At 34.2% G+C, this 24983-nt stretch overlaps 1 protein-coding gene across 8 annotated transcripts in view; it reads right to left on the reverse strand.

Moving 5' to 3' along the window:
• SENP7 (SUMO specific peptidase 7) overlaps positions 1–24983 on the reverse strand; it is a 207122-nt gene that overhangs the window by 6680 nt on the left and 175459 nt on the right. For 6 of the 8 annotated variants that reach the window (XM_054481516.2, XM_054481514.2, XM_054481513.2 and 3 more), the window contains 9 exons: positions 21126–21159; positions 17387–17566; positions 13620–13888; positions 11566–11699; positions 10045–10161; positions 7462–7584; positions 2710–2802; positions 1930–2045; positions 258–310 (listed from right to left, as the gene is read on the reverse strand). In XM_054481516.2, coding sequence (XP_054337491.1) covers positions 258–310; positions 1930–2045; positions 2710–2802; positions 7462–7584; positions 10045–10161; positions 11566–11699; positions 13620–13888; positions 17387–17566; positions 21126–21159 — 1119 coding nt within the window. The remainder of the gene's footprint in view (positions 1–257; positions 311–1929; positions 2046–2709; positions 2803–7461; positions 7585–10044; positions 10162–11565; positions 11700–13619; positions 13889–17386; positions 17567–21125; positions 21160–24983) is intronic. The other 2 variants (XM_063661553.1, XM_054481512.2) reach the window with 2 other exon arrangements.

Genomic DNA, 24983 nt, shown 5'->3' on the forward strand with positions numbered 1-24983 from the left:
AATTAGAAAAGTAGTTAACCAAGATGAACATCAGATAAACTACTAAATAACCTAGAAAGTTTTAAAGTAAGCTAAACAGATATAAGAATAACTAATCTTGCTCTCTTCCCCAGCCCCACAAAAACTGTCAAAGAATCACAAAGCAGCACAATCTAATGATGGGCCAGCACAGCCCACCTAGCTATGCTCTATTTTATAGATAACATTATTATATTCATGAGTTTTCCTTCCTTCCCATCTGTAAAGAACACACTTACTTGGGAATCCTCTGCACTCAAAGATAGTGTCGAAGTAGTATGTAGATCATTATCTAGTTAGAAATAATTAAGCAATTATGAGTGTTTATTGCATGTTTTTATACAGGTAACTTAGAAAAGCTTAAAATTATAATTTGTATGCAGTTACTGGATGCACAGTAAAAATACTTGAGATTTAATTTTTTTCATGATTAATGTTATGAATAAAATTCAATCAACAGATAAAACTGACAATGGTTGGCTGTTATCAAATAACAGGTAAACCCCAGAGCCATGATCTGAAATACCAGTTAGCTAGGCAAATTCTCTATAAAAAGATAATCTTCAAAAATAGCTCATTAATCAAAATGTCTGCTATTTAATGCAGAAGGTATTTAATCTGCCTAATAATGGTGCTTCTAACTATGACCATACAGTTTTGTGTAAGTACACATTTGAGGCTTAAGAGGTTTCAAGATAATAAACATAATCAGTTGCTTCATCAGTTTTTCTTTTTCCCCGCGTGGGTTTTGGCCAGTATTAATGCTAACGGCTATTTTTCAATCAGCTTACTGCTTAGGCTACAGCTATAAAACACTTAATTTTGTTACTTTTTTCTCAAAGAAAGTAGGCTTATTTACTTTAGATTTCGGCTTGTAAGAAAACTCGTGGAAGAATTATAAGAGATCCTATATTACTTAGCCAAATTAATAGAGTCTACAAGAAATTAGATTAAGTAAAAATGGGGGATTTCAAGCATTGTCTGGAAATCAATGGCATGAATTCCTAGTCATGTTAGCAAACCTAGTGTATTTTTTAAAATGTTATAATACTATTAATTAGCTAGATTTTGTCATTCCACAATGTATATGTATTTCAAAATATCATGTTGTAGCCAGGTGTGGTGGCTCATGCCTGTAATCCCATACTTTAGGAGCCTGAGGTGTGAGGACTGCTTGAGGCCAGGAGTTCCAGACCCACCTGGGCAACATAGTGAGATCCTATCTTTACAAAAAAAAAATTTAAAAATAAGCCAGGTAAGCTGGTGCACCCTTGTAGTCCTGACTAATCAGGAGGGTAAGGCAGGAGGATTACTTGAGCCCAGGAGTTCAAGGTTGCAGTGAGCTATAATTGAGCCACTGCACTACACCAAGACAACGTCTCTTAAAAAAAAAAAAAAGTATGTTGTACATAGTAAATACATGCAATTTTATCTGTCAATTTTTTTAAGTTAAAACAAGCAAAAAATGTCAATGGAAATAATAATAATAATACATGGAATAAACATAAAATTTAGGGTAGTGGTTACTTCTGGATTAAAGAAAGAAATGGGAGTGGTCACAGAGGAGATTATTGTTATATCAGAAAAGTTTTAATTTCTTAATCCAGGTGAAACAGGTATTGATGTTGGTGATATTAGTTATACTTTTTTGTATGTCTGAAATATTTCATAAGATCAATCAGTAGTAATTTTTAAGTGCCATAATAAAACTTGATATAACAGTACAACTTCAGAATTATATTTTGTCTATACATGAGTCTATCATTAAAAATTTCAGATTTTTTATTCATCCTGCTAAAGTAAGTTTAATGATAGTAAATAACTATACTACCGTTAACTTCATTTTCTTCCCTGTAACCATTAAATTATTGTCATCATTATTAAAAACACCATCTACGTTATGGATGTCACCTATTGTTTTGTTGTCATTTTGGGACTGCTGAGCCTGGGATACAGTTTGTGGAAAATCTTCATACACAACTTCTTCTAACCATGGAAAACAAATGACTGCGAGATACCAGTGAGACCTGTTGAAAAAGAACTACAATCTTAATACCATGCAAAGTCTAAACAACATAAATATATTCTAGAGATACATCTGAGAAAGTGAGAATAATATTTCATATTAATTTTGAAGACATCCACTGTAACATCTCTTTATAATATAGAGCATACATATCAACACTAATTAAATATCCAGAGTTACCAAGGCATAAGTAACACTATTTAGGGTAACAGCTGAGTAGTTCAAATTTATTTACTTTCATACAATCAGTGTTTCCTATTAAGGATCTGCCTTAATAAATAGATTCATAGCATTATTTTTTTTGTATTGGTACTTGAAGAGTTTGTTTTCTTAAGTATTTGAAGATTCATTCAAAAATATTTTTATTTTTTTATTTAGAAATTTTTTTCTTAAATCCAAACAAAAAAACATTCAATGTCTCAGTCATTATAGTCTTGTGGTCATTTGTCACTTCATTTTTTTTCACTACTTTTACAACATAACCACTGTCAAACCAAAATCCAAGATAAGGAATTCATTGCCTTAGCTACTTTCATTAAAAAAAAATTAAAATAATACCTGAGATGTATGCGGCCATAATTTTTACTGATTATGAATCTAAAAACACTACAAAATTTTTTTCTGAATTCTTTCCAATATGTTCTTAAATAATCTGAAATACTTACGACTCATTTACAGGTACAAAGATGTAATCTTTATTAAAAATGTTTATGTGACGAGTCCATGTTCTTACTCTTTTATGTCTTCTCTGTGCCATTCTGAGAATATGAAAGATAGATTTGATATATAAAATTTTTTTCATTTAAGATAGGGACTTTAAGAGCCATTTTTATATACTGAAATATCTTAAATTTAGTTTATTTAACCATCGTCTTTAAGATATATAATATTTAACACATTATAATTATATCCTTATAGTAACCCCTGGTTATTCTTAAATTTAATAACTATAAACAATAATGAAATGGACAGAATAAAGGCAGCAATTTATTAAATGCTTTTTAGATTCCAAAACTGGCTGTGCAACTTAGTATAAACACAGTTAAATCTACTTTTTTTGCTTAGCTCCATCTGGGCATGATATAAAACACTGTCAATAAACCTTAATAGAATTCTCCAACTGTTATATCTGTCATTAGGAATGTTTTAAAACTCAATGGGCTGAGTGTGGTGGCTCATGCCTGTGAGTCCAGCTACTTGGGATGCTAAGGTAGGAGGATCACTTGAGATCAGGAGTTCAACGCTAGCCTGGGCAACATAGCCAGACTCCTGCCACTAAAAATATAAAGAAAATTAGCCAGGGTGGTGACACACACCAATAGTCAGTCCCAGCTACTTGGGGGATTGCTTAATCTCAGGAGTTTGAGGCTCTGATCACACCACTGCACTCTGGCCTCGGTAACAAGGGAAGACCCTATCTCTAAAAAATAAATTAATCAGTTAATTTAATTTAATTAAAAATCTTAATGGAGGAGGAAAAATGAGACTTTTATTCTCAGATTCTTTAAAATAAAATTCATCTCCCTTCCCTTCATACACAAGAAAACTACAGGACGATGTTAAATGTACCTACCACTCATCCATCTTTCCTTTTATTTCTTCAACAAATATTTATTAGGTTCCTAAAAACAAATAATGAAAGTCACCTACACTGCCCTAGAAGTATTCATAATCTAATACGGGCAGAAAAAACTATAACAAATAACTAAAATGTGTCATAAGAGGTACAAAGGAATTATGGTAATGCAGCAGTCCCCAACCTTTTTGGCACCAGGGACTGGTTTTGTGGAAGACAATTTTTCCAGGGACAAGGTTAGGGGGGATGGTTTCAAGATGAAACTGTTCCACCTCAGACCATCAGGCATTAGTTAGATTCTCATAAGGAGCACGCAACCTAGATCCCTTGCACGCACTGTTCACAACAGGGTTCGTGCTCCCATGAGTATCTAATGCTGCCACTGATCTGATAGGAAGCAGAGCTCAGGCGGTAATGCTCGCTCACCTGCTGCTCATCTCCTGCTGAGTGGCCTGGTTCCTAACAGGCCACAGACTGGTACCAGTCTGAAGCCCAGGGGTTGGGGACCCCCTTATTAAACCATCTGAGATAGCCACCTTGAACAGGGTTGGCTTGCATACACACAAATGCTAGTTTCTTTTCTTTACCTAATCAAGGGAGTTAAAAAAGAAGGATATAAAACCAAGTTTGACTGTCAAAAGAATGGTTTTAGGAAGGAAGAAAATGACATTTAACAGGGGGATAAAGGTGGTATGTGACTTCTGGCTCAGTCCCTTGGATAGAACTCTTATTGCAGGAGAAAAAAGGCAAACCATTACATTCTTATATAATTTTTATCAAGTCATATAGGAAACTGAAATCATTGCCCCATCTTGTTCATCTGAATAATATCTAACCAAAACCCTATGGGTAAACATTAGGAGTGACATAGGATCCAGAATGAGCTAAAAGATTTGACAGCAATTAGATACTATGTGGAAGATTAACCACATAAAAAAATCAAAGTCACATGTTTATTGAATTTTCTCATTTCAAAAGGACCCAACCATTATAATGAGTATAAACAATTACTTTCAACTAGTGCATAGTCTGTTAATTTGTTTTCTATTTGAAAATCTTAAGGATAGACATCTGCTTTTATATTGGTATTTGGTCGATTTCCTGATTATGCTAACCTTATTTGATTGAGAATATATTAGACATAGAATGAGGCAAGGAGGATAGGAGAGAATATGAGGGCCAAACATAATCTCCTATTCTCAGTTCCTAACTGTGTAGAAAATCTTCAACTAAATGTCTAACAGTTCTCTCAGTAATCAATAATAGGCACTGTTATCATCTCATATTTTGAGTTCCTAGTATGTTCCAAGCACCGAGCAAGGCACTGGGGATAGAGTGGAAAATAAGACAGATAAAGTCCCTAACTTCATGTAGCTTCAAATGAGAAACAGAAAATGAAGAAGCAAACAAACGAATAAAATGATTAGAGATCACGCTGTGAAACAAATTTTTTAAATGCCAGGATAAGTTGTTTCAGGCAGAAAATAGGAAAGAGGTCAGCATATTTGAAAATGGAAGTGAGGCAGGTTGAACTTAAGCATGGTAAATGAGAGGAAACAATGTCATGAGATGAGTTTAAGGAGATGGAAAGAAGCCAGATCTTGCAAGATCTCATAAAGCATAATAAGAAATCTGTAGCTTCTCAACACTAGTAGTTTGAGCCTTTTGGTGTGGATTTATTGGCCATTAAAATTCATATCTCTTGCTGCTCTGATGACTTTTAAAAACTGATTTGTAGGGATTCTTTGTGTAAACACTAATGCTTGGTCTGATATATCAAATTGTGTGAATGCTTAACAGACCAAGCATTAGTGTTCACACATTCATGTGCGTGTGTGTGTGTGTGTGTGTGTGTGTGTGTGTAGTATCTTATGCATCTTACCCTAGAGGATGCCACTCATGTAACTTTATTTTTATTATATATATAATAATCAGGTACACAATATCTGTTTTTTGAAAAACTTAGTAATACAGCAGAATCTATCTACTTTCATTTCCTTAGTTTGAAGGTGGGTATACAAAATTCACAATCTCTACTTTGAATAATCTTGAAATAAAACATGAGATTAAGTGCATGGTACCAATCATTAAATTCTGTATACATAAAACAGAATAGGAGGGCATCAGAAATGTTACCTAATTTATTTAATACATCTCCCCCTTTTATATATCCCTCTCCTAGCCCTGATTATCAGAAATATTTTCAAATTGCAATTTTCTCCTTAATTGATCCTCGCAGGTCTTGTCCATCAGGACAAATTCCAAACCTGTAAAGACACTCAAAATGGAGTTGATCATACATCCCAGTTTGTCTAGGAAAGCCCTGGTATATGCACTCCTTGTCTAGTGTACCCACTAACAGAGCCTCCTATTATTCTCACAAGCATCCCAATTTAGACCATTAATTATATAATCACAACACTATGAACAACAGAAAGAGTTGAACTTTGAAACTGGAAAGCTATATCCAACTTTGAAAAACTTATATAACTTCTTTAAGCTTCAATTAATAAAGACAATGACAATAATACTGTAGAATCAAATAACTTTATGTTCACTGTCTTAGTTCCTAGCAGGCACTCAATAAATATTAATTAGTCTCCCTATTCCTACCCTCTTTCTCCAACAATATATCAAATTCAAGCAGTTTATCCATTAATCCTCTTCTAACTCTTGTTTATTATTCCTGTTATTTTAATGAGATGAAACAAACTCTCATAGCCATTTTTTTAAAGCAATCTAGTACAATAAAAACTTTGGACTAGAATTTAAAAGGTAAAGATTTAAGTACCAACCAGTTCTGCCATTCACTAGCTGTTCATCTTAAGTAAAATTTATTAATCTTCATTAGACTGCTTCCTCATATGAAAAATTGGGATACAGTTTATATGCCATATCAAAAGGTACTGTCATGATAGGAAAAACTGAAATAATGTCAATAAATGGAGTTGTAAATTGTAAAGCAGTAGAGAAATGTTTACACTAACTTTTAAAATAACAATAACTCAGTTTTATCATGAGTCTACTCAGATTATCATACAAATTGTTAAGTATGGGGAAAGGGGAGAAATGCCTCATGTTGCAACAACTGTCCAAGTTTCTACTGTCTAAGAAATACCTCCTTTTTGCCTATCCCTAGCCACTGCTCCACAGTTTTAGTATTAACCAAAAAAATACTTGGGCAAAAATCAGCTAAATTGTGCAAACAAATACGGTATTTCATATAATGCAGCATAGGTTTAATTAAATAGTCTGTCATTGGGGATCCAACCAGGAAAACAAAAACAACCCTATATAACAGATAGAATTTAATGCAGGAAATTGGCTATAGCATTGACAAAAAAAGAAAAAGAAGAAAACACAAAGCCAAAAACGGGAACAGTGAGACAGCCAAAGATTAGCAGAGGAGGAAACTGCTATACCTGTAGGGTAGAGGGCAAAGAGAGGAAGCAGTACCTCCAGATGGAAGCTGGAGTTACAGCAGGTCTGTCCTGTGAGAGGTGGACTCACAGAGGAAATACAGCCACTGTCAGAATCATTTCCCAATGCAAAGAGAGTAGGGAAGAAATAACCTAGCTTCTTTCTTCCTTGCCCTCCAACTTCCAGGATATCCCCCAGGGACATGCAACTGGAAATGCAGACTGCAAGCGTCAGCCTCCCTGTCATGGGCAGCAAAACAGTGGAAGGATGAGAAATGGCTCTCATGGCAAACAGACCCAGGACCTGCACAAATGGTAGTACTGCCTACTTCAGGAAATACTATAAAGAAGCCACTTTACTAGGAGCATCAAAAATAGTATATTTTCTCTTAAAACTTAAGTACATTAGAGGATTAACTTACGAAAGATTTGGATTATCTTCTGTTAAATTATTTTCCTTTCTTGTCAAGCATTTATAGAAAAAGCTACTAAAAATGTGACTTCGTTCAACAAGTTCATCTGATGCCTTCTCCAATATAAGATACCTGTAAAGTAGTAACCCCACAAAAGTAAATTATTTTTAGATTTTACCTGGTCTTCCCCCAGTTGTCTTATGTGTTCTGGAAATCTTTATTTTTTATCTATTTTGATTCAAAGCAATCTTGCAGTTTCCTCTGATTTCAGCTTTCAGTTTGGTTAGTTACCTAGTCTTCCATCACGTAAAGCAGAAACTACCCACTTATTCATTCATTTACTTAACAAATATTTATCACATTCCTAACATGTGGCCGGGCACGGTGGCTCACGCCTGTAATCCAAGCACTTTGGGAGGCTGAGGCAGGCAGATCATGAGGTCAAGAGATCGAGACCATTCTGACCAACATGGTGAAACCCCACCTCTACTAAAAATACAAAAATTAGCTGGGTGTGGTGGTGTGCACCTGTGGTCCCAGCTACTCAGAGGGCTGAGGCAGGAGAATCACTTGAACCCGGGAGGCAGAGGTTGCAGTGAGCTGAGATCACATCACTGCACTCTAGCCTGGGTGACAGAGCGAGACTGTCTCAAAAATAAAAAAAAAAATTTTTAAACTTTAAAAAATGCCTAACATGTGCCAAACACCATGTTTACACTAGAGACACAAAACAAGAGGGGAAAAATAAAGTACCTGTCCCTGTAGAGCCTATAATCCAGAGGAGTGAGGGTAGAAAATATTAATCAAATAATCATATACTCAAATATAAAAGTGAAATTGTGACACTGCTAAATAAATCTAGAAAAATGTTAATAACTGTGTGTTATGATTCATCTCTAAATTCTTCGTGCATTTCTGTACTAAAACAATCCTTCCATATAAGCTTATAATTCAATCACTTAGTAATTAACCCCTTCATAATTAGAAAACTCTACTATTCTTTATAGTTTATGCAGGCTTGAAAATGTGTGATTGTTTTTTAAAAATGGAGTAGCTAGAGTTTGCAGATCAGAACACTGGAAAGGAAAGAGCTATACAGAGAACTCCAGACAGCTGCAGAGAGTCCTCTTCAAGTATTTAGGATAGTATTAAACACTGAATGTATGTGAGGAAAGTACCCAGGGATAGGGAAAGAACTACCCAAAAAGATCAGAGAGAATGATACCAAGTGCTCACAGAGACCAAGAATGGTACCTGTTCCTATCAGCCAAACTGGAAACTTCATAATTCCTGAGACATTGGGTAGAGTACTCAAAAAGGTCTTTCCTCAGTAGTAAGATTAAGTTATCGGCCTCATCTAACAAATCTTAAAGGCATCAAACATTTTCCAAATAATTTTACTGTGTCCCAAAACACAATTCAAGCATATTTATAAATACAAAAATATCCAGCACCCAATCAAAAAATTACCAGACATGCAAAAGCACAAAGAAATGACTCATAATGAAGAGAAAAATCAGTCAATTGAACCCAGAACTGACAGAGATATTAGAATTAGCAGAAAAGAATATTAAAACAATTATAACTGTATTCCACATGTTCAAAAAGAAACATGGAAGATATAAAAAAGACCCACATTTAATTCCTAGAGATTAAATCTACAATGTCTGTAAATATAATGTGAGATTTTGACCTGAGTTACTGGGATAAAGATTACTAGTATTATTAGCAAAACAATAGAGCTTAGGTAAGATTATAATAAATTTGGTTTGGGAGAGATGTGTAAAATAATTAGGAGATATCTCCATCAACTGTTGGGAATCTAGGTCTAGAGATACAGTACAAAATGACGGCTAGAAGCAAATTTCCTTTGCATAAAGTTTTAAATGTTTTCATACCAATTCCTGCAGCTCCAGCTATACAAAAAGTTGGGGGAGAAATTAAGTGATATAGATTCTTAAAATGATAGTTAACTCTTAGGGAGGCCGAGGAGGGCAGATCACCTGAGGTCAGGAGTTCAAGACCAGCCTGGCCAACATGAAACCCCATCTCTACAAAAAGTACAAAAATTAGCCGGGCATGGTGGCAGGCATCTGTAATCCCAGCTACTCAGGAGGCTGAGGCAGCAAAATAGCTTGAACCCGGGAGGCGGAGGTTGCAGTGAGCAGAGATTGTGCCACTGCACTCCAGCCTGGGTGACAAGAGCGAGACTCCATCTCAAACAAAAAAAAAGATACAACAGATATCTAAATAGAGCTGCTGGTTTTTAGTTCCCAAAATGACCTGTAATTAATAAGTAACTTCTTTCACCACCATAATACAATAGTTAAAGAAATTTATATCAAAAACTAACAAAAGCTAAAAAAGCAAAAAAGCAGCAACTCTTCTAACTATATAGCATCCACAGTAAGTAAAGCAATGAAACTGAATTAGTCAATTCTAGAAAACCTTGGTAAGCAAAAATTTTCCAAATCTGAAATCTTGGCAGGCTACTTTTAACAGGATTTAAAATAATTCAGAGATAAAGACATTTATTTTAAGTTTCTCAGTAAAATCTGTAAAACATATAGGATCATTTATCATTGTACTTACTTAAGGTAAAAATCAATGATTACATCATTAAGAAACTCTCCTTCTTCTAAACACTCCAGATCTTCATTAGTTACTCCTAATCCCCCCTTAGTAGGTGGTGGAGGATATACAATCAACCTTAAAAGTAAAAATAAAGTTAAAATATACTGATATTGAAAATCTCATTATCTAAGAGATTTCTTATATGAAACAATAACTGGGCAGTGGTATTCTGTAACTCAAATCTGTAGGGTAAAAAACATTTGACCAGGCATAAACAATGATATTTTCCTTCCTTTATCCTTACAAGCTACTAAATGGTACTCCGATTGAGTATTTTCTTTTCCAGTACTTCCCATGTGGGCTAGTCTCAATAGGCTACTATCTGAATTAGTCTCTAATCAATAGGTTTTATCTCACAATCAGTTATACCATTGAAGATGTTTCTCTTCTTCATAATTTTTAACTTTCAATAAACTGATGTAATAAAATATAGCTTTTCCTTTCTCTGCTTTCTAAGTTTGAATCCTCAAGACTAGTTCCCTTCCTTTCAGAAAAGCTAGCAGTCAAAAATTGTGCTCTGCTCCTGGTGGCTAATCTATACCAGCAGCTGGACAAAAAAGAAATAACACGGGAGCTTAGGAGGCAAGCCTCCCCATAAAAAGTGCCTGCCACGTAAAACTTAAGAGACCACAAAGGAAACAAATAATTTAATCACAACTAATTAGTCATCCTTCTGCTGGCATTCTCTCTTAAAGCTTAGAAATAAGACCAGTTGTGAATTCCAGGCTATAATCTTGGAATAGGTAGAGCAGTACTCAATGAAAAATGTAGTCAGTAATGAAGGTATAATATGTACTTCTTGCACCAGAAAGGTTCAGGATGGTAAGAGTCATCCACATTGATTTAATCTTAGTACCATGGCACCTAAATCAAAAAAGAAAACTGTAAATTTAAAGTGCTAATATGATAGTTTCTACCTTATTGGCTATTTTCCTATCCTAGTCTTTCTTTCAAGTGTCTTTTTCCAAAACAAAGAAATAGAATCACATGGAGGTATAGAAATCACCATTAAATGCACAGACTCCATACTCTTCCTTAGCACCATGAGAAGACATGGATGAAATATGAACAAAGAAGCAACTTCTGAAAGAGAACTTGTAACAAACTCCAAAGTACCTTAAATTGAAGCATATTTCAGTAAGCAATTTCATTTTCCCTATCATATGTTCAGATAAGGAATGCAGAATTTTTAAAATCATACATTGCTACTCAAATATTTTTAATAAACACTTTAATCTTACCAAATATGACACTGCCATTTATGTCTTACTGACATAAAAGTAAGTAAAATGGCACCTATTGTTTTCTTAATACATTTTTTAACTTCCTCATAATTTCTTTAAAAAAACCTATTTCCATTACTATCAGCATGAAAGTAAAACTTAAAACATTTCAAAAGTTAAACTACTGAAAAGCAGCAACATGAATAAAAACTACTAATATGCCCATCTACTACAAACATGCCATGACAGTACATACTTCTGAACAGGTCCAGTGTGCCTGACTTCTCGCCATTCTTCATCTGGGTTAGATGTAATAGAAAGGGAGTAGCAACCACTACTTTGCTTCTGCAGGAAGGTGTAAGTAGGCTTGGCCGCATCTGTGTTTGAGGGCTGACAGAAAGTAGCAAGGAAAAGGGTCTCAAACATCATAACTTTCAAAAGAACAAAGTCAAAACGTAGACTTATGAGAGAAAATGTGACTTTAAAAATCCCTATGAATTATATCTATACTTTTAGATTTTCTATAGATATAACCAAACCAAAATAATACTTGTGATGAAAAGATATTGTATAAACAATGGTCAAAGCTTAACTTGAAGTACTATTTACAGATATGGACTACAGAATTAAAGAAGAATATAACAATTTTGCAGTTCAAAATAATCAAAAAATGTAATAAATAGGAGGAAATAAAATTTAAAATTAAGAGGCTACATTTATAATAATGTAATTCCACTAAACAGAAAATATATAAATTCATATATATACAATATAATTAGGATGCAAAATATTGACAACATTATACATAAAGAAAGATAGAGATGAAGTCTTATACTTTATCTAACACTAATGTGGCTTTCTATAGGCCTTTTGAATAAAAGATTAGCCTCTGGCCAAACCTGTGTATGTGCATGCATGTGCACAGGTGTATATATGAGTATGCCATAGCTTCTTAATAAATTCTTTTCTTTCTAGAACTATTTGGCAGAGATATATAAGCTACATGTGTATTACCAACCTCCTATAAAAATAAACATAGCATTTTAAAACTTACTATTGTTTTCAAGATAATTTTAGACTTACAAAAGTTGAAAGAAATCAACCTTGCCCAAATTCCCCTAATCTTATCATACACAACCATAATACAATGACCAAAACTAAAAAATTAACACTGGCATAATAGTATTAACTAAGCCACAGACTTCATTTTGATTTCACTTTTCCATTAATATCCTTTTTCTGTTACAGGATCCTACAATTCCTTAGTCTTTCCTTGTTTTTCATGACCTTAGTACTTTTTTTTTTTTTTTTAGACAGTCTCGCTCTGTAGTCAGGGTGAAGTGCAGTGGCACAATCTCGATCACTGCAACCTCCACCTCCAGAGTTCAAGCGATTCTCCTGCCTCAGCCACCCGAGTAGCTGGGATTACAGGCATGCACCACCACGCCCAGCTAATTTTTGTATTTTTAGTAGAGACAGGGTTTCACCATGTTGGCCAGGATGGTCTCAATCTCTTGACCTCTCGTGATCCACCTGCCTCAGCCTCCCAAAGTGCTGGGATTACAGGTGTAAACCACTGCATCCGGCCAACCTTGATACTTCTAAAGAGTACTGGTGAATTATTTTGTAACAGGATTTGTCTCACTTTTCTCATAATTATATTGAGATTACATATTACTGGAAAGAATACCACAGAAGTGATGTGGTACTTCTCAGTGCATGATATGAAGGGGAGTGTTATATCAATATGTCTTATTACTGGTGATGTTCATTTTGATAACTTGGTTAAAGTGATGTCTACAAGGTTTCTCCACTGCAAAGTTACCACTTTTCTTTTTGTAAATAATACATATTTTATGCTAGAGACTTTGAGATTATGCATATATTTTGTTTCTACTTAAATTTTTACTCATTAAATTTAGCATCTATCGGTGGACTTTGACTGCAATAATCATAAACATAGTGTTCTACTTGTGGTTTTCTATTTCTCTTATTCCTTTTCATTTATTAATTGGATTTTTTTCTAAGATATAATTGTCCCTTATCCACCATGTATTATTTATTCATTCATTTACTCAGTTATCTATTTATATAGACTCATAAATATTTATTTTTTATTTGGTTATAATCCCATGCTGTCATTATTGATTTTGTTTAACAAATTGTTCCAGCATTGGCAACGGGAGTTCTTTTGGGTTGGTTCCTGTGCCCTTTTCACAAAATGTAGCATTTGAAAGCAGCCTAATATCAATGAATAAATGTTTTCTGAACCTCCCCCTTCTCTGCCGATTATATTTATGATATGCTAACCTGAGATACTGATTTCAGCTTCATTTCTTCAGCAACAGCAACACCAGCAGGGAAAGAACAAGTTGAAGCACAGTAATAATGAATAAAAGAACTTTCTTTTGAAGAGAGGTTCTGAAACAAAGGAAATGCCTGAACCCAAGACAACGGATAAGAAAGCTCTAATTCTCCACTGATTATACTTATTTCCGTCATAATATCTTTCAGCTTCAATTCTTCTCTTTGTGAAACAGGATTGTGTAGTTCAAGGAAAATGAATTCACTAGATTTTGCTACAAAAGGAAAAAATAATTTGTATCAATAGTATTATTTTTCAAGAGGATTATAATAAAAGTAATTTAATTATTAATAATAGTAAGGTTGGAATATAAACCCAAGTATTTTGCATTTTAGGTAATAACCAAGGCAAATTAATATCCCAAAAGTAGGCCATTAGTAATCCAGAACCAAAACTCACAATTGGTGGACTCCTATTTTACTGCACTAAAATGTCACAATAGTACTGATTGCTATATCTGCAGTGCCTGACATTTAGTAATAAACATTTGTTAATGAATGTATGAATAATTAATAATTATTTTTCTCTAGCCTCCTTTATGAATCAACTCTATCAACTAGAAACGTATTCCAATTAAACACCTCCTACGTTTTCTCCTCAGTCATTTCAATGGTGATCTCAAGACATTCTCTTCCCAGATAATGCTTATAAATGGCTGTTTCTATTTTCCCCAACTTCTCTGCTATTTAATCATGAATTTTCCTACTAGAAGTAATTAGGACAGGAAAATAACAAATTTGAAAGTTATAAAATTTAGTTCACTATTTAACATCTTTACTGTGCAGGAGAGTAGGAAAAAGGTAGAGGGATCAAACAGGTAAGAAAGAACCTTACTAAATTTGATCTCTAGAAAAAAAGAAAGAAAAAAAAAAGAAGAAATAATTTGGGCTTATTCTGTATCCTGGGTTCTCTATTCTGTTTCATTGGTCTATTTGCCTATTTTTATACCAGTACCATACTGTTTTGGTGACTATGGCCTTATAGTATAGTTTGAAATCAGGTAATGTGATGCCTCCAGATTTGTTCTTTTTGCTTAGTCTTGCTTTGGCTATGAGAGCTCTTTTTTGGTTCTATATGAATTTTAGGATTGTTTTTTCTAGTTCTGTGAAGTATGATGGTGGTATTTTGATGGGAATTGCATTGAATTTGTAGATTGCTTTTGGCAGTATGGTCATTTTCACAATATTGATTCTACCCATCCATGAGCATGGGATGTGTTTCCATTTGTTTGTGTCGTCTATTATTTCTTTCAGCAGTGTTTTGTAGTTTTCCTTGTAGAGGTTAGCTATATTCCTCCTTGGCTAGCTATATTCCTACATATTTTATTTTTATTTTTTGCAGGTGTTGTAAAAGGGGTTGAGTTCTTGATTTGATTCTCAATTTGGTCGCTGTTGGTGTATAGCAGAGCTACTGATTTGTGTACATTAATTTTGTATCCTGAAACAGTGACAGTTTGACTTCCCCTTTACAGATTTGGATTCTCCAACAAAGCAAACACAAACAAAGTGGGGAAAGGACACCTTATTCAACAAATGGTGCTGGGTAATTGGCAAGCCACATGTAGGAGAATGAAACTGGAGCCTCATCTCTCACTTTATACAAAAATCAACTCAAAATGGATCAAAGACTTAAATCTATGACATGGAACTATAAAAATTCTAGAAGATAACATTGGAAAAACCCTTCTAGACATTGGCTTAGGCAAAGATTTCATGACCAAGAACCCAAAAGCGAATGCAACCAAAACAACAATAAATAGGTGGGACTTAATTAAACTAACAACCTTTTGCATGGCAAAAAGAACAGTCAGCAGAGTAAAAAGACAACCCACAGAGTGGGAAAAAAATGTCCACAATCTATGCATCCAGCAAAGGACTAATATTCAGAATCTACAAGGAACTCAAACATTAATTAGCAAGAAAAAAACAAACCCATCAAAAAGTGGGCTAAGGACATGAATAGACAATTCTCAAAAGAAGATACACAAATGACCAATAAACATGAAAAAATGCTCAACATCACTGATGATCAGAGAAATGCAAATCAAAACCACAATGCAATATCACCTTACTCCCACAAGAATGGTCATTATCAAAGAATGAAAAAATAAGAGAAGTTGGTGTGGATACAGTGAAAAGGGAACACTTCTACACTGCTGGTGGGAATGTAAACTAGTACACCCACTATGGAAGAGTGTGGAGATTCCTTAAAGAACTAAAAGTAGAACTACCATTTGATCCAGCAATCCCACTACTGGGTATCCACCCAGAGGAAAGGAAGTCAATATACAAAAAAGATACTTGCACACACGTTTATAGCAGCACAATTCACAATTGCAAAAATGTGGAATCAGCCCAAATGCCCATCAATCAATGAGTGGATAAAGAAACTGTGGTACATATATATGATGGAATATCACTCAGCCATAAAAAGGAATGAATTAATGGCATTCACAGCAACCTGGATAGGATTGGAGACTATTATTCTAAGTGAAGTAACTCAGGAATGGAAAACCAATCAGCCCATGCTCTCAGTCATAAGTGGGAGCTAAGCTATGAGGATGCAAAGGCATAAAAATGATACAGTAGACTTTGGGGGCTCAGGAGGAAAGGGTAGGAAGGGGGTGAGGGATAAAAGACTACAAATTGGGTTCAGTGTATACTGCTCGGGTTATGGGTGCACCAATATCTCACAAATTACCACTAAAGAACTTATGTAATCAAATACCACCGGTTTCCCAAAAACCTAATGGAAATAAAAAAAAATTTCAATAAAAGATTTCAATCTGTTTAAAAAAAGAAGGAGAAGGAGGAGGGAGGAGGGAGGAGGGAAGGAGGAGGAGAGAGGAGGAAGAAAGAGGAGGAAGGAGGAGGAAGATGATGGAAGAAGGAAGAAAGAAGAAAGAAGGACAGAAATTGTCAGGTGTGGTGCTGCACCCCTGTAGTCCCGGCTACTTGGGAGGCTGAGGTGGGAGGATCGCATGAGCCCAGGAGTTTGAGGTTGTGGGGAGCTATGAACATGCCACTGCACTGTAGCCCAGGCAACAGAGTAAGACTCTGTCTCAAACAAAAAGAAAGAAAGGAAGGAAAGTAGTCAAACATGGCAAATGACTAAAAGATAAAGCATTCTTTTTTTAAGAACTTACAATTTTCAAGGTAAACATTTAAGATTTTTTAAGCTATTCTTTTTATTTTAGATGAGAATTTCAATTGGTTGAATACAACTATAAGGAGAAATTATGTGAATTAAATAATCTATCCTAAAATTAAGAAACAAAATTAGGGCCGGGCGCGGTGGCTCACGCCTGTAATCCCAGCACTTTGGGAGGCCAAGGCGGGCAGATCATGGGGTCAGGAGATCAAGACCATCCTGGCTAACACGATGAAACCCCATCTCTACTAAAAATACAAAAAATTAGCCAGGCGTGGTGGCGGGCACCTGTAGTCTCAGCTACTCAGGAGGCTGAGGCAGGAGAATGGCGTGAACCCGGGAGGCAGAGCTGGCGGTGAGCAGAGATAGTGCCACTGCACTCCAGCCTGGGTGACAGAGAGAGACTCCGTCTCAAAAAAAAAAAAAAGAAAAAAAATTATTTTAACTAAATAAAATTAATTTCAATTCACTGAAATAACATTCTATTAAATTATTTTAGAAAAAAACTATGTATAGGACAATTTCAAGTTATCCTGAAATTTAGAAATCATTTTATACTCACATTGCTGGCTTAATACAGAGTGTTCTAATTGGGTCTGAATCTCCTGAAGATAATCTGAAGAGACCCAGAAGAAAAGAATAGCATGACTCCTTTTACTGTGATTATCATCCTTACTTTTCCATAACCCAAACCGCTTTAAATGTGTGGTATCCACTAGCAATGAAATCTCATTCAGGGACACTGAAACAAATAAAAGATAACAATTTAAAAAATTAATCTATTTAAGAATACACCACTTAAACATTATATGACACTTGTTAATACACTACATTTTTTTAAAAAAAGAATTATATAGAAGTTTTTTCAAAAATATATTTCCAGTGCACTTTGCTAACCTTAGCTAAAATGCCCCAAGCAGTATTATTAGAGTAAAAAAAAAATCACATTACAATTAGGAAGGGCTAAATAATTATTAAATGACAATTAAATAGAGATTTAATCTCTCACATTATATGATTTCAGTTATAACCAGAGAGGGAAAATTTGAGATTAAATATTCATAGCATAAAAACTGTCTGGAGAGAATTCTCTCCAGGAATTCTGATAATCATTAGCAAAAAGGAAAAAAAAGTCTATCAATGCAGAAAAGTAAGCACAGTATAACTCAGAAAATTATATATTTCCACCTTTTCTATATTGGTCAATACTATATAAACCAAGATCACAAGTGCTATCATAGGCCAATTCCTGCCCATCTTTCTTCTCCTAAGGCATTTGCATTCCGCTATACAGACAAGCCACTATCAAAAGAGTCTCAAGAAAATCAGGAGGTTCTGAATGGTCTAAGGAGACATTTCTTTTAAAATTCCTTCAGGTTTTACTTCTCAAAACTTCTAGATGATCATTCTAAATTATTAGTCTTTCTCCCTCTTAGGGAGCTAAAGGAATCTCCTCTGAGGACTTTTACTCTTTAATTCAAAGAAATATTTTTTAAAAAACTGATTTAAAGAAGTCCTAAAGGTCACATAGTTCAACTGCAAGACAGCAAGCAACTGAACTGGAATACAAATATCAGTCAACAGTAAACCCAAGATGGGCACCTATTTAAAACACACCTCTTAGTATTCCTCCCAGCATTATTTCCTAGAACTTTGCTACTCAAAGTGCAGTCTAAGCTGAGCTTGTGACATTAGTATCAGCATCATCTGGAAGACTGTTAGAAATGCAGATTATCAGGCCCCACCTTACATCCACTGAACCAGTAGATCTCAGTTTAACAGCCCACTCCAACCCCGTGATTCACATGAACATTAAAATATGAAAATCTTTCCATGATGAGTATTTACCAGTCATCTTAATGTTCCCAAGCCAGTCATTCTATTCTTCATACTGTAACTCTTCCATTCTGAAAACTGTCAGTAAAAACTGGCAGCAAAGCTTAAATCAAAACCAGAATGAGAGCCCTCAGAATACTACTCAGCATTTCTTTCTCATGAAGCTCACCAGCCCCACAGGTACATTTGATCCTATTTCTGTGAAATCTACACAACTATTACTAATCTAATTGTTCTTGGTTTTTAGAATGAAAGCTAAATTTTCTTTAGGAAGACAACTTTAAAAGATTATCTTTTTCCTGTGTACATGTGTTCTCATTGTTCAATTCCCACCTATGAGTGAGAACGTGGTGTTTGGTTTTTTGTCCTTGTGATAGTTTGCTGAGAATGATGGTTTCCAGGGAGGGATAGCATTAGGAGATATACCTAATGCTAAATGACAAGTTAATGGGTGCAGCATACCAACATGGCACATGTATACATATGTAACAGACCTGCACGTTGTGCACATGTACCCTAAAACTTAAAGTATAATTTAAAAAAAAGATTATCTTTTTAAAAAGGAATTTAACACCATCACGAGAAAAATTTATACCTCATTACCAAGTCTGCCCCCAATATATGGTTTATTCTGTTACAGATGTACAGCAGATACTAAAAGTGGGAGTTGCCTACCCACTTACCCATTTCTTCTTCTTCCTCAGTAACAGAACCCTAACTTTACTGAGGGAAGCAAGATACACAGTTTTGAAAACTCTATTTCCTAGCTTCCTTTACAAATCGGTGTGTGGGCTTGACTAGCTAGCTAATAAAATGTAAGCAGAAAAGGTTATGTCACACAGACATCCAAGAAGGCTCCTTAAAAGGGCAAGAGATTGGTAGCATGTGCTCTGTTTACGGTTTCCCCTTCCTACTGCTTTCTGTCTAAAATACCAACATGGTGATGGAGTATGAGCTACAATAATAGCCATGAGACAAACTTGAGGATGCAAGTCATGTATTAGCAATGACAGAATAGAAAAATGCAACTCATGTGTCAGGGTCATATGCCCCCCGATGACCAAGGAAACATCACATCAGTTCAGATTACTTCTGGATTTCTTCTATGTGAAAGAAAAATAAAATATTTTCTTTATGCCATTGTTACTAACAGCCAAACATAATTAATACCTAATATAAATATGGATAAATCAATTTTTCCCCAGCTGCATAGAAAAAGAGGAAACATTTAGACCCTCAGGTTCCCACCTACAAAAACCTTTATACGCATGCTTTGTTTTAAAAAGATTTATGGGAACTTGGCCAGGATTTGAGGAAGAAGACTAATATTTTCTTCTTTCATTATAAAATTATAAACCTATTATCACTGAAAAGAGTATTTTTCCACAATCTGTAATAAAATTTGTCTTTTAAAAATTATACGCAATAGAAAAGTTATAAAATAAGAAAGCAATATTATAAATATTAACTGTGAAAATCTAAAATATCGTTTTTGATGTTTGTATTGCAAGAATTTGAGAGGTAGCTCTGTTACCCGGGTCTTTAACTATAAACTGTAGTGCTATCTTTTCTGAAATTATCACCCCCTTTTAAAATCACATGACTTTTTTTGTTTCTTCTACAGAACAAATATTACATTATTCCTTAATAATTTATTAATATTTCCTATTTAGGACTATCAATATACTTATTCTGTGCCCTTTATATTCTTAATACTTAATTAAGATATAGTAAGCAATCAAATTATTAGAACAATTATCATAACATAGTTTTGGATTCTGTACATAAAGTATCTGTGGAATCCAACTAAATCCAACCAATCCAACTAAAGCTACTTTGATAGCATCTCCAATCTTGGAACAGAAGCCTCCTCTTCTCTAATTCCTATCTATGCCATTTGTGTGTTTTTCTTCCTTGTTCTTTTTATAATTCATTATATAAAAAGATTATCCTCTATTGTTTATTGGTTTTCTTAGTGTCATAATTTATTCTGAAAGGTTTTCAGTTGGGAAGAGAATGAGAAAATGGTGTGAGTCTCTATAAGTCACAGGTACATTTTCCAGTCTACCTTCCCTTACTCAGATATGCAATTGTATAAAATTCTCCTACCCTCTATGCAAAAATATTTTACATGTTTGTGTGCAATATTAAACATTTTTCGTATGCTTTTTTCTTATAGTTACTATTGTTATCCATTTTTATATATACCAAAATATTGTTGCTATCAAAACTGTATTTCTGTTAATCTCAAGAAATTACCATGAATCCTTTAACACTGTTTGATTTATAGTCATTAAAACAACAGCATACGATTTTCAGAACAAGTCTATTATAAAACATTTTTACTCCATTTGGAATTGCTAAAAAATATTAAGGTGAAACATTATTAAACTTAGTTTTACTTAAACTTAGTTTTACTAAAAACTATAGTAAAAAGACAAGTTCATAAGAAAATGATAACTTACCTTGAAATGGGATCTTAATATATTTTTTTGTGATCTGAAGAAAAAATTAAAAAGCAAACAATGAGTTATCCCTCAAAATGTGTTACTATTCAAATTATTTTTTTTCAAATCACAAGTACATATTCAAAGTCTACATTATAAGTGCTCAAGCCTTTTAATCAATAAACCAATAAAATATTTCACTACAAAGACTTAGTTTTATGGAAATTTTAAGAACCCCATGTAAGTAATTTAATTCTCAATATGCTCATTTACAAAAACCAGTAAGACTAATAAATATATTTTTCAAAAATGTTTTCTGAAAACGTAAACACTAAGACAAAGCCCAGAAGAAACTGCCAAGAGACCTCTAAGTAGCAGTGACTCTGGTAAATATAAATATTCCATAAAACAGAGTTTGATTTTTGGCTTTGCTGACTCAGCAGCTGACGATGATTCCCTTGGTAATGAACTCACACTAACCAAACTCATAAGAAACTGCTAAACAAACCAAAATGCCAACATATTATTTTATAATGAGAAATTAAAATTGTCAGAAGGCTTGTGTTCAACCTGATGTGAATATTCTGTTTCTGTACAAAAACTACCAATTAAATTTTATTTTATTTTATTTTATTTATTTTATTATTATTATACTTTAAGTTTTAGGGTACATGTGCACAATGTGGAGGTTAGTTACATATGTATACAAAAGCAGAACCAGAAAATTCAATTGTTTAATGTGAAATGGCTACAAAAGTCATAGATTCAACTTCATTCACAGCAGTGATGCATCTGTCAAAATGGTAATATAAATTAAGTCCCTAAGCCAGCACACCCTCTTCCCTGGATGACTTTTAGGTGGGCACCACCGTCTTCATTCCTAGCATTCATCTTTCTTTGTTTCATGTTATAAATTCCCTTCCAACTGAGGTTCCTGCTCTTTCTGCTCCTTCTGTCCCAGGACACTTATTTTCTCTAGGTACCTTTTGTATATATCTGACTTCCTTAAGAGCTGCTTTTATAATAGGGTTGTGGAGCACCTAGCTAAATCTTACATGTACTATCTAAAGCAGACTTCTGCTTTGAAGTTTGTTTTTCCATTAATATCAAATGAATTTGTACCTATTTATTTATTATTTAGTTAAGTTTTGTTGTTGTTGTTCAATACATTTTGTTGATCAAATCGGGTATGGTCTGTGAGCACAAAACGAAATCAAAATGTTCTTGGTATGTGAGCTCCATATAAGTATCAAACAATGTTCAGTGAAACCACAGGTTTATTTTGACTCCACTTATTTTCCAATTTAAAAATTATTTCATCTTGTACTTTCACAAATATAAAACCCTACATTCCATAGAGTAAGTCAGCCACTAAAACCAAATGTGAGGCAATAGATCATGATTAGCTAAAAGCTCAGCTTGGAGTTAAAATCCTGCCTCTACCGTCTCTACCACTTACACAGGTAGTAAGTAGGTAAACTTAGGTAACTTACTGAACTTCTTCCAGCTTTAGTAAGACCCTTAATCAAGGAAGTTGTTACCATTAGACACTAGCATCTGATCAAGAATGTTACATAATTTAATCAAATATCTAATTATTGTTACTTTCACATAACTGCCACCATATTTAATGTATACTGTCCCTTTCCAAACTCTTTCTGGCATGTTTCACAGGGTCTTTAATCCTGTAAAATATATCTTGGCAAACATAAATCACTAGTACTAAAAAATAAACAGAAGCGGTGTTTGCCTTTCAGAATTTGCACAGCCATAACTTCCAAATTATAAAGTAGAAGTAGTGTATCTGTATGTCCCCACCTGCTACTTACTACACTATTCTCTCACTTTCCCCCATCAAATGCTCAGGAGCTATCAAACTTAGTTCTACTTGGCAAGGATCTGATATTCATTTATACCTCTGAATAATGACTAAGCCAATAGGTTACCTCTCCAGAGTTAAAACCCTACTCCCAGCAGACTTAACCCCTAGATTTAAAAATAAGAAAAATTTTGTGGCAGTAAGGTAAACCTAGTTCTCTGAAATCATACCAATTTGTTTAAACTTAAGAATAAAGCTAATAATAAGAGCTATTTTATAATTTCTTACATTAGCTAATAGTTATCTGAATATAGCATTACTTAATTTCTCTTACTATCACAAAGACTTTTAAGAAAGACAATGTTTACATTTATTGCAGCATTTGCTACACTAAAAACATAACAAGTGTCTAACTATAGGAACATGGCTCTAATTTATGTAATAATTTCCAGCCATAAGTATTTTTCTAATTCAACTAAATTGTAACTACTGTGAGAGTGAGAACAGTATCTCCAGTGCCTACAATAATGCTTAACACATGGTAGGTAGTCACTGAATGTATGGAGAATAAATTAATTTAATTCTCTAATATCTTTACCCACCAAAAAAGAAAAAAAAGTTCTTTAATTTCTGTTACAGTGCATCCTGAACTGTCTGAAAAAGAATATATATAAAAACCTGAAAAACCTGAAATTTTTACCCTTTTCCCTTTTTTAGGTTATTCATTATACTTAAATTTTTTTTTAATTGCTTACGTTCTCTCCATCATAACTGTCCTAATTTTTGTAGAATTCTTCTCAGCCTTTGTTCACATGCATATATTTACTTTGATTTGCTAAATCACTTTCCTATAATTAAACATTTAAGTTTTTAATCTAATTAAAAGAAATGTTCCAGCAAACATAAATAAAATTTGTTACCTTTTATTTTAGGTTCAGGGGTACATGTACAGGTCTGTTATACATGTAAACCTGTGTCACAGGGGTTTGTTGTACAGATTGTTTTGAAACCCAGGTATTAAGCCTAGTACTCGATATTTATTTTTTCTGCTCTTCTCCCTCCTCCCACCTTCAAGCAGGCTCCAGAGTCTGTTACTTCCTTCTTTGTGTCCATGAGTTTTCATCATTTAGCTCCCACTTATAACTGAGAATATGCGGTATTTGGTTGTCTGTTCCTATGTTAGTTTGCTAAGGATAATAGCCTCCAGCTCTATCCACATTCCTGCAAAAAACATGATCTTATTCTTTTTTTTAGCTGCATAGTACTCCCACTACGTGTTCTTTATCCAATCTGTCATTGTTGGGCACTTAGGTTGATTCCGTGTGTTTCCTATTATGAATAGTGCTGCAATTCACATGCATCTGTCTTTATGGTAGAATGACTTATATTTGTCTGGGTATAATACCAGTAACGGGATTGCTGGGTTGAATGGTAATTCTGTTTTTAGCTCTTTGAGGAATCGCCACATCACTTTCCACAATGATTGAACTAATTTGCACCCCCAACGACAGTGTGTCCCTTTTTTCTGCAACCTCGCCAGCATCTGTTACTGACCTTTTAACAATAGCCATTCTGACTGGTATGAGATGGTTCTCACTGTGGTTTTGATTTGGATTTCTCTAACGATCAGTGATATTGAGCTTTTTTACCATATGCTTCTTGGCCACATGTACGTCTTTGGAAAAGTGTCTGCTCATGTCCCTTGTCCACTTTTTCATAGGGTTGTTTTTTTCCTGTAAATTTAAGTTCCTTATAGATGCTAGATATTAGACCTTTGTCAGATGCCTACTTTGCAAATATTTCCTCCCATTCTGTAGGTTGTCTGTTCACTCTGCTGATAGTTTCTTTTGCTGTGCAGAAGTTCTTTAGTTTAACTAGATCCATTTGTCAATTTTTGTTTTTGTTGTGATTTTGACATCCTCGTCATGAAATCTTTGCCTGTGCCTATATTCAGAATGATATTGCCTAGGTTGTCTTCCAGGGTTTTTATAGTTTTGGGTTTTACATTTAAGTCTCTAATCCATCTTGAGTTGATTTTTGTGTATGGTATAAGGAAG

Source organism: Pongo pygmaeus, chromosome 2 (assembly GCF_028885625.2).
Source record: "Pongo pygmaeus isolate AG05252 chromosome 2, NHGRI_mPonPyg2-v2.0_pri, whole genome shotgun sequence".
Classification (NCBI taxonomy): domain Eukaryota; kingdom Metazoa; phylum Chordata; class Mammalia; order Primates; family Hominidae; genus Pongo; species Pongo pygmaeus.